This window comes from Hyla sarda, chromosome 1, assembly GCF_029499605.1.
Source record: "Hyla sarda isolate aHylSar1 chromosome 1, aHylSar1.hap1, whole genome shotgun sequence".
Classification (NCBI taxonomy): domain Eukaryota; kingdom Metazoa; phylum Chordata; class Amphibia; order Anura; family Hylidae; genus Hyla; species Hyla sarda.
The window spans coordinates 405560352-405570359 of record NC_079189.1 but is presented as its reverse complement, the minus strand read 5'-3'; the positions used below and the strand labels follow the sequence as shown (position 1 = coordinate 405570359).

The following is a 10008-nucleotide window of genomic DNA, read 5'->3' as shown; positions in this document are numbered from 1 at the left end:
AAAAAAAAAAAGAATCACCTGGCTTTTTAATTATCCTCCAGTAGACACCCCAGGGCTTTTCTGGTGTATTGCTATACTGACTCTAGGGGAGGGGATTTACCATAAAAAAGGAGAATTTTGCTGGGGAAATGTTATTCCTTTAGGTTTTATAGAGGAAACTGTGTTGTTAGTTTGAATATGGTAGGCACCGTATAACATTGCTGCAATTACTGTTATAAAATTTTATTCTCTTACTGGGCATTTATTTTCAAAATATAGATATCGGAAACAAATCCAATGATATCTGGTTGACTAAAAACACTATACATTTTAGAAAGTCATGATAATTGTTACATGATATAAGCAATAGGCTTTTAGTATCTGGTCTTAACAATATATAATCAGATATATAGGGGGAGATTTACCAAAACCTGTCCAGAGGAAAAGTTGCCCAGTTGCCCAAAGCAACAAATCAGCTCGCTTCTTTCATTTCTAACAAGGCCTTCGCAAAATGAAAGAAGCGATCTGATTGGTTGCTATGGCAACTGGGTAACTTTTCCTCTGGACAGGTTTTGATAAATCTCCCCCATAATGTTTAAATTTATCTCTACTGGTGTGAATTCCAGCACTTGAGCAATAGCAATAGATCACAGAGAGTATTAAAGGTCAATGTTTTGTTTTACCATTCTTCTTTTTCTAGCTACTGAACAACATAGTGAGAATTTCATGCAAGGTCCAGTTCACATACTATAAAAAATGTGTGCATATTTATTTTTCTTTGCTGTAATAGGTAAAGAAAACGGTGTGAACAAATTATGGCTGAAACTATGACCAAAAATGCAAGTGTAGATAAAATATGTACACTTTTTTTTGATGCAGTGTGAACCCATCCTCATTTAAAAGTGTCACCTCACAAAACAAAACAAAAAATACTGCCTTAGGTAAGCTGCATTAAAAAAAAGTTTACACTGGGCCCTATTCCTGTAACAATGTTTTTCTTTCTTTCTTTTATTCGAAATTTTAAATTTTAACATGCAATTAAATTTCCTATTCTATAACTTTATGTATATACAGAACCTTTTGGATTTCTGGTCCATGTGTTGAATATGTTTTTAATATATTTATATTTTACGATGCAGCAGACTTATACAAACAAATTGGCATGTGTTAAACATGTAAATATTACTTAGTTTTATACAAATATAAATGTGTATGAATACTTTGTCTATATTGCCTTATATTGTTTTTTTTTTTGTTTTTTTTTGTTTTTTTTTACCTTTCTATACTTTGTGTATTTTAATGCACGGAATAAATAAATTTTTGCATGTAAAACCCAATCCTTGTGAATAAGTTTCTGTTCTGTTTTCAGAAACATAATTTAGAAATGCTTCTATAATATGAAAAGTGTATCTATCTCTTCATAGTATGGTGTTAGAACAAGATATGATAGGAACTCTTTTAGGTGGTTTTGCAGCACCACAATAGTTTTTTTTTTTTTTTTTTCTCATTAATGTGTTAAATATAGCAAAAAATTGTGCAAAAAGCTTTATCTACCTTTAAAATTTTCCACCACTCAGGAGTCAATGGTTTCCCAGTTTCCAAATGGTTTCTGCAGCAGTGACCTCACTCACTGACCTCACTAGTGGACTCTGGAATTATCTGTTATGGACAGGGGTCAAGACAACATGTCTTACTGCAGCTTCCCAGAAACCATTGGGCTTCTAGAGAGCTGTCTGCTCCTGACTGGATGGAGATTTTAAAGTTGTATACAGAATACATAGTCAGGACTGGATTCATGGCTTGCACTATCCTAGGCACTTGGACTGAATACACCCTCTTAGACTGGGTTCATACTACGAAATTTCTGACTGGAATTTTTCTTCTGAATTTAGGCCGGAAATTCTGCTGCCTGAATGTAAAATGGAGGTGAATGGGTTTTCCGTCAACCCATAAACACTGCAGAATTTTCTGGGCGGAATTTCCGTCAGAGAATTCCAATGTCAAAATTCCACCAGAACATTAAACCTGCTGAATATCGATATGACCTTGCTGAATGTCTGCATGGTCATATCGCCAACTGATTTCTGTCAGCACTGGCTGAACTTGGAATCTCCGACCAGAGATTCCCAGTTTGAACCTGGCATTAGGGTAATTTCTGAATTTTTTGTATTTGTCTCAAATACGCAGAAAAAAGAAAAACACGAGTTACATGCAGATTTTGTTGCAAAATCTATTTCACCTCTATACAGAGAAAGTGGTGAAATCAATCACAAATCCCCAACATGAGGAGCCCCTACAAATCTGATTAGATAGGTCATGCTTAGCATCTAATGATCAGGATGTTGGAATGGTACATGATAAAGTGCGTCAACAAAAAGTGTCCTTCCTAGCAGCTTACTGAGCAAAGAGAAGGATCATTTTTTCAATCCACTACGTACTGGAGCTTAAAAAATAATGGTCCATTCACACTATGATGGCACAAGTTAGGGACCAAATTCAATTGGATTGTTATATATATATTCTGCTCATGATCTTCTGGAACACATTAAACTTCACCACAAGGAATTGCTAAGTGTTGGACCTTTTTTGTCACAGTTTGTAAAGCCAAAAATTGTTGAAGTTTTGCCCTGTCCTGAAAAAACCCTTAGTATCTATACAGAAAAGACTTTGTACATTATCCACGTTACATTGGGTAATGTTTTTAACCACCTAAACTTAACCATTGCTTTCCACAAAATTTTAAGATTCCATTTTATTTTCTCCAGGGTATATTTAATTTTCCTCTAAAAAGGCAAATTTCACACTGGACCTTGGATTTCTCTTCGTTCAGTCATCAATACTAACTAATATATCAGTACATTTACATAGTTTTCTAACTGTATCTCACCCTTCCTTTTAACAGGGATGGAGATCACATATCTTACCTAAAAATAAAACACAAGTGACGGAGTTTATTCTTGTGGGCCTCTCTTCTGATTTGCAGCCATATCTTTTCATGTTTTTCCTTCTTATCTATCTCCTTACATTGACCGGAAATGTGATGATTACTCTGACAATTACCTTGGAATCTCAACTTCAGTCTCCAATGTACCTTTTTCTCCGTAGCTTGTCTGTCACAGAGATCTTTTATGTGACAACCACACTTCCTCGCATGCTAAGAGATTTCCTGCACATAGACAAATCGATTTCTTTCGCAGGATGTGCGGCACAACTTTATTTTTTTAGTTTCCTTGGTGCTGCTGAATGCTTCATTCTTGCATTTATGGCATATGATCGGTATTTGGCTATTTGCCATCCTCTTCAATACATGACTATTATGACCAAGAAAAAGTGCTTATGGCTTTCAGTAGCATCATGGTTAGGTGGCATGTTTCTGCCTATGGCCAACATTGTGCTTGTCTTTTGCTTACCATATTGTGGCTCCAATGTTGTAGACCACTTTTTTTGTGATGTTCTTCCTGTGATGAGGCTGGCCTGTACAAACACATTGGCTAATGAAATTGGTATTGTGGTTTATAGTTTTGTTGTTATACCCTTACCATTTTTACTTATTCTAGTGTCTTATGTACATATCCTTGTAGCTATATTTAAAATCCGTTCAGCTTCTGGGCGCAGCAAAGTATTTTCCACATGTGGATCTCATCTTACATCAGTTAGTTTATTCTATGGCTCAGCCACTATAACCTATATAAGAACAAAGCCTATTGATGCCCAAAAAGGGGCTAAAGCGTTGTCTCTTCTCTACCTGGTTTTTGTACCAATGTTAAATCCTTTGATATACAGTTTAAGAAATGCAAAGGTTAAAACAGCAATGAAAAGAGTAATTGGCAGACTGTTTCAATTCCATAGTTAAACAACTTCCATATGTACAATACTAAGCAATGTTATCTATCTATATATATATATATATATATATATATATATATATATATATAAAACTCAATGTGTGTGTGTGTATGTGTGTGTGTGTGTGTGTGTATGTATGTGTGTGTGTATGTTCCAGCATCAAGTCCAAACGGCTAAAGATATTAACATGAAACTTGGCACGCATGTTACTTATATGTCAACAACAAACATAGGATAGGTGATTTAACCCTTAGTTACCCACATTTGCCAGGGGCAGGGTTTTTGTTTAAAGTCCCATACAAGTATATGGGAAATATATGTTACTGCATAACTTCCAAACGGCTGGAGATATTTCGATAATACTTGGTCACATGAGAAAAGAGGAATGTCCAGCACAGATGGTCGTGCAAAGATGAATGTTCTTTATTGAATAAAAGCCATGACAGGAGCAAAGTAACGCGATTCAGGTGCGTTAGCACCTTTAGTCGTACATAAAATAAAACCCACAAATGTCTGTATATTTATAGGGGAAATGGCATGGCTCACAGGGAAGGCAGCAGATGAGATTAATCAAACAGCCGCCCTCCCCGAGCCCATAACTTAACCGTTTACAATAATAGTAGAGATATACAAACGTAAAATCTCGATATAGAACAAAGAAAATGTGCAATAACATACATACAAATCTCAAGGTGAATGTATAAATTATACAAGTAGAAAAAATATATATTAAGTTCACCAAAATAGAACATAGGCGATTGCACAAAAACCGCATATTTCACAATGGGTCTGTCTGAATATGTATCAAGTGAAAATAACAAACATGTACCAAACAGATACATATTGACAGAACACCAGGACAAAGAAAAAATGTATATTAAATGTTAAGATGAGTGGTTACCAACATATCTATATATCATTTAAGTTTAAAATGTATGCATTTAAGTTATAAACCACAGGCCCAACATATATATGGACATTTATCAACGGGTTTAGTCAGGTTTTCTTTACTATAATTGTCGCAAAATTTCGCAACTGCGACTACGCGATTTTTCGTGCGACATTTTGACTGGAAAGCGAGAAAAGCAAGTTTTCCAAAAATGAACTACGTAGTAATAATTTTAAAATGGACTACGGGTAGTCAGGTATTTATTAACTGCAACAGTCGCAACTGCGCAAAAAAAGTAGCAACAGGGTTAAAAATTGACAAAATTTACTCCAGCTCAAACATGGAGCAGAAAAAGCTACTACCAAAGTAAATAAGGAAAAATTGCTTACGTGAAAGAAAATTATCAACAGGCTGAAACCAGTTGATAAATAAGTCACACATAAGCAAAAAAAAAGTAAGGAAAAAATTACAAAAAAAAAAGAATACATAAGCAAACATTGATAAATGTCCCTCATAGAGAATGTCACTCTTACTTACACAAGTCTCACAAATATAAAAATATATAAAAAAGAGAATTACTCAGTATATTAAATGTGAAACTTGTAAAAAAAAATGACGTGTTAATAATGTAGGATGACATCCTGTCGTTTATTAAGACCTTGAGGTGTTCTGGTTGCAAGTTTGATTATCCAGTACACCTCTCGGTTGAGTAATTTCTGTTTATGATCACCACCACGTATGGGCAAAAAAAACTTTTTCAATTGCAGATAAGCAAATGGAAGAGAAATCTCCACCATGGTGTTGAGCACAGTGAAGGGATACTGCAGAAACGTTCCTGGAGTTAAAATGGGGAATGTCAGATAGATGTTTCCTAATGCGTGTTTTGAGGCTATTGGTCGTGCATCCCACATACTGTAATTTACACGCTGTACACGACAGGAGATATACCACATATTTAGTATTGCAATTGATGTATTGTTTAATATTATAAGTGGCTCCTGTCGCGTACAACATGATAACAGATGTGGGAGACAGAATGTTACAACAGATACATCGTGTGTGTGTCCACACTTGTATGTCCCCACAGTTTTTAACCAAGTAGAAGATGATGTATTGTGGGAAGAAAATAAAGAAGGTGAAAGGGTCTGACCAATAGTGTTGCTCGCGAATATTCGCAATTCGAATATTATTCGCGAATATCGCATATTCGCGAATTCGCGAATTTCGCCAATATAGCGCTATATATTCGTAATTATATTAGCATATGCATATTTCGTAATTATATTAGCATATGCATATTTTCGCATATGCGAATTTTCGCTATATATTCGTAATTATATTAGCATATGCATATTTTCGCATATGCGAATTTTCGCGTATGCTAATTTTGTATATGTTAATTTTCACATCTGTAAATTTTCGTATACTCGAATTTGCGCATATGCGAAAATAAAACGAGGATATGGCGAATATACAAATATTCGCGAATATATGACGAATATTCGTCCATATATTCGCGAATATTCGCGAATTCGAATATGGCCTATGCCGCTCAACACTACTGACCAAGAGTGGGAGCACGCTTAGTTACACATCAAAAACCTGCACTCATTGTAGGTTGTAGTTGAGGATCAGATGTAATAAGTGGTATGTATTTTTTCAAGATGTTGCATATTTGGGAATATTGGGCACTGTACTGAGTAGAAAAAGTTATAGTATTAGAGCTGTCTTTAGCAGACTGACTTTAAGTAGATCATCTCTGGTCTTAGATATAGCAATTCTTTTAGCGCGGTCTAATGACCACTGGGGGTACCCTCTGTGATGTAAGCGACGAGACAATGTCTCCATCTCCATAGAAAAATCTTGAACAGTAGTGCAGTTGCGTCTAGCTCTAATAGCCTCCCCCCCTATGGTGAGATTATTGACCACGTGATGGATGACACGAGCGTGCATGTAAAGTAGAATTTACTGCAGTGTCCTTGCGATAAGTTGTAGAAAAAATTATTTTGCATTCTGTGTCACCCCCCCTACTTGGTCACATGTTACTTATATGTCAGCTTAAAATATAGGATAATTAATTTAACCCTTAACTACCCCCATTTGTGAGGGTCGGGGTTTTTGTTTAAAGTCCCATGCAAATCAATGGGAAATGTATGTTCCCACATAACTTCCAAATGGCTGGAGATATTTCAATACCTGGTACACATATTACAGGTCCGGATGGGATGGGAGGTCGAGATGGGAGAACGGGATATGAGGACGGATAAGAGGACGGGATATGAGGTCGGGATAGGAGGTCGGGATAGGAGTTTGGGATAGGAGGTCGAGATATGAGGACGGGATATGAGGAAGGGATATGAGGTCGAGATAGGAGGTCGGGATAAGAGGTCGGGGTAGGAGGTCGACATAGGAGGACGGGATAGGAGGACGGGACATGAGGATGGGATATGAGGAAGGGATAGGAGGTCGGGATAGGAGGTCCAGATGGGAGGTCGAGATAGGAGGATGGGATAGGAGGACGGGATATGAGGGAGGGATAGGAAGAAGGTATAGGAGGATGGGATAGGAGGATGGGATAGGAGGTCAGGATAGGAGGTCGGGATAGGAGGTCGGGATAGGAGGTCGGGATAGGAGGACAGGATAGGAGGACGGGATAGGAGGTCGGGATAGGAGGTCGAGATAGGAGTATTTTCTTTATATGATTAGGATCTTTATTAAATTCCCCACTGCATATCATTATTCAAGATTAACTCTCACCTTCAAAATTATTTATCTATTAAAGGCTATGTATATCTTCTCTATTAGAGATTTGTACTTCCTTTGTGCAGAAAACATCTCCTTTAAACATTTTTGTTACTTTGCTTAGTTGCACCACAACAGGCTCTTTGTTTAGTCTTTAACCCCTTAAGCACTCAGCCCATTTTCACCTTAACCCCTTAAGGACTCAGCCCATTTTGGCCTTAAGGACTCAGACAATTAAATTTTTAAGTTTTCATTTTTTCCTCCTCGCCTTCTAAAAATCATAACTCTTTTATATTTTCATCCACAGACTAGTATGAGGGCTTGTTTTTTGCGCGACCAGTTGTCCTTTGTAATGACATCACTCATTATATCATAAAATGTATGGCGCAACCAAAAAACACTATTTTTGTGGGGAAATTAAAACGAAAAACGCAATTTTGCTAATTTTGGAAGGTTTTGTTTTCACGCCGTACAATTTATGGTAAAAATGACATGTATTCTTTATTCTGAGGGTCAATACGATTAAAATGATACCCATTATCACTTACTTTTATATTATTGTTGCGCTTCAAAAAAATCACAAACTTTTTAACCAAATTAGTACGTTTATAATCCCTTTATTTTGATGACCTCTAACTTTTTTATTTTTCCGTATAAGTGGCGGTATGGGGGCTAATTTTTTGCGCCATGATCTGTACTTTTTTTGATACCACATTTGCATATAAAAAACTTTTAATACATTTTTTATAATTTTTTTTTAATAAAATGTATTAAAAAAGTAGGAATTTTGGACTTCTTTTTTTTTTTTTTTCGTTCACGCCGTTCACCGTACGGGATCATTAACATTTTATTTTAATAGTTCGGACATTTACGCACGCGGCGATACCAAATATGTCTATAAAAAAGTTTTTTACGCTTTTTGGGGGTAAAATAGGAAAAAACGGATGTTTTACTTTTTTATTGGGGGAGGGGATTTTTCACTTTTTTTTTACTTTTACTTTTCAATTTTTTACATTTTTTTTTACACTTGAATAGTCCCCATAGGGGACTATTCATAGCAATACCATAATTGCTAATACTGATCTGTTCTATGTATGGGACATAGAACAGATCAGTATTATCGGTCATCTCCTGCTCTGGTCTGCTCGATCACAGACCAGAGCAGGAGACGCCGGGAGCCGCACGGAGGAAGGTGAGGGGACCTCCGTGCGGCGTTATGAATTACCGGCTATCACACGGACATTTCTGAGCGCGCGGTCAGAGACCGGGAGCGCGCGCTCTCTACACGAGGACGCCACCTGGATTACCTGCCTTGCAAGCGCTGCAGCCCCTGTATCTATCGCCCACCATCTGCTAACATCGCGCGAATAGGAGTCGGCAGAGACTCCAGCGGTGCGCTCTCAGGCCAGAGAGCGGGGACAGACGGCTGCTTGACATCGCTGAGGACAAGCAAGGAACGGTAAAGATACCTCCCGAGAATTGCATCAGGACCGGTGAGCTAAACCTTTCCTAACACTATGCGCATAGTTTGAATTTACTGCAGACATTTGAATAACCTGCGCTGTGGAATACAGCATCCTAGGATTGCTCTATATAACATACAGAGCGACATCTAAGTCTGAAGCCACAGACACCTGAATATTATTCAACTGCCACTCTACTGTCATAAAAGGACATTTATAAGTGTGAAAGACTGTGATATATATTTTCAGGACTGCACTGGCACTTTTATGGACATTATCTATATACAAATACTATCCAGAGTGCCGATTTGAAATAGCTGCTATCTTTTCCAGTGGTCTTATACATCTATAGATATATATAATTTTATTTCTATGAATATACATATGAATTTTATGATTTTATATCTTTTATGAATCTTCTGATTCCGTGGATTTACAAGGGCCCTGTGATCCCGAACTATCAGTTGATAGAAATGAATTAATAAATATTTCATATATCTTAACCAACAAGTGTGTTCCTTATCCAAAGACCTTGAGCCTCAAAAATCCTTTTTGTCTAGTACTCCCTTTTCAGACACCTTGGGTACAGGTGTCAGTTTGAGTTGCCCGGGTCATTGTAGTGAAACTTTCCGCAGGAGCCTCTCCGCTCTTCTTCTATATAATTTACAAATCTGTCTAACTTTCTGGAGCCAGTTGATATATATTAAAAAAGTTTTTTCCTGGATAACCCTTTTAAGGACTCAAAACAATCTTCGTGTTTGCACTTTTGTTTTTGCCTCCTCATTTTCTAAAAATCATAACGGGTTCAATTTTGCACCTACAGACCCATATTAGGGCTTGTTTTTTTTTTATCGCTAATTGTACTTTGTATTGACATTACTTATTTTATAACATCTGCGGCGAAAGAAAGAAAATTTATTTGTGGCACGACATGAAAAAAAAATGCCAGTTTGCAAATTTTGAGGGCTTCCGTTTATACGCAGTGCACTTTTTGGTTAAAACGAAACATTATCTTTATTCTGTAGGTCCATACGGTTACAGATATACCCAATTTTTGTAGGTTTTATTTATTTTAGTACTTAAAAAAAT

At 36.7% G+C, this 10008-nt stretch overlaps 1 protein-coding gene across 1 annotated transcript; it reads left to right on the top strand.

Annotated features, from left to right (window-relative positions):
- Window positions 1-2019: 2019 nt before the first annotated feature.
- LOC130267298 (olfactory receptor 10A7-like) lies at window positions 2020-3832 on the top strand. Its single transcript, XM_056516860.1, has 2 exons — window positions 2020-2127; window positions 2882-3832. The coding sequence occupies exons 1-2, from the start codon at window positions 2020-2022 to the stop codon at window positions 3830-3832; spliced, it is 1059 nt and encodes a 352-aa protein (XP_056372835.1).
- The last annotated feature ends 6176 nt before the right edge of the window (window positions 3833-10008 follow it).

Coding starts and splice junctions, on each gene's coding strand:
- LOC130267298 (XM_056516860.1), top strand. CDS start 2,020: ATGACCTTGCTGAATGTCTGCATGGTCATATCGCCAACTGATTTCTGT. Junction 2,128..2,881: donor AGTTTGAACCTGGCATTAGG/GTAATTTCTGAA, acceptor TCCTTTTAACAG/GGATGGAGATCACATATCTT.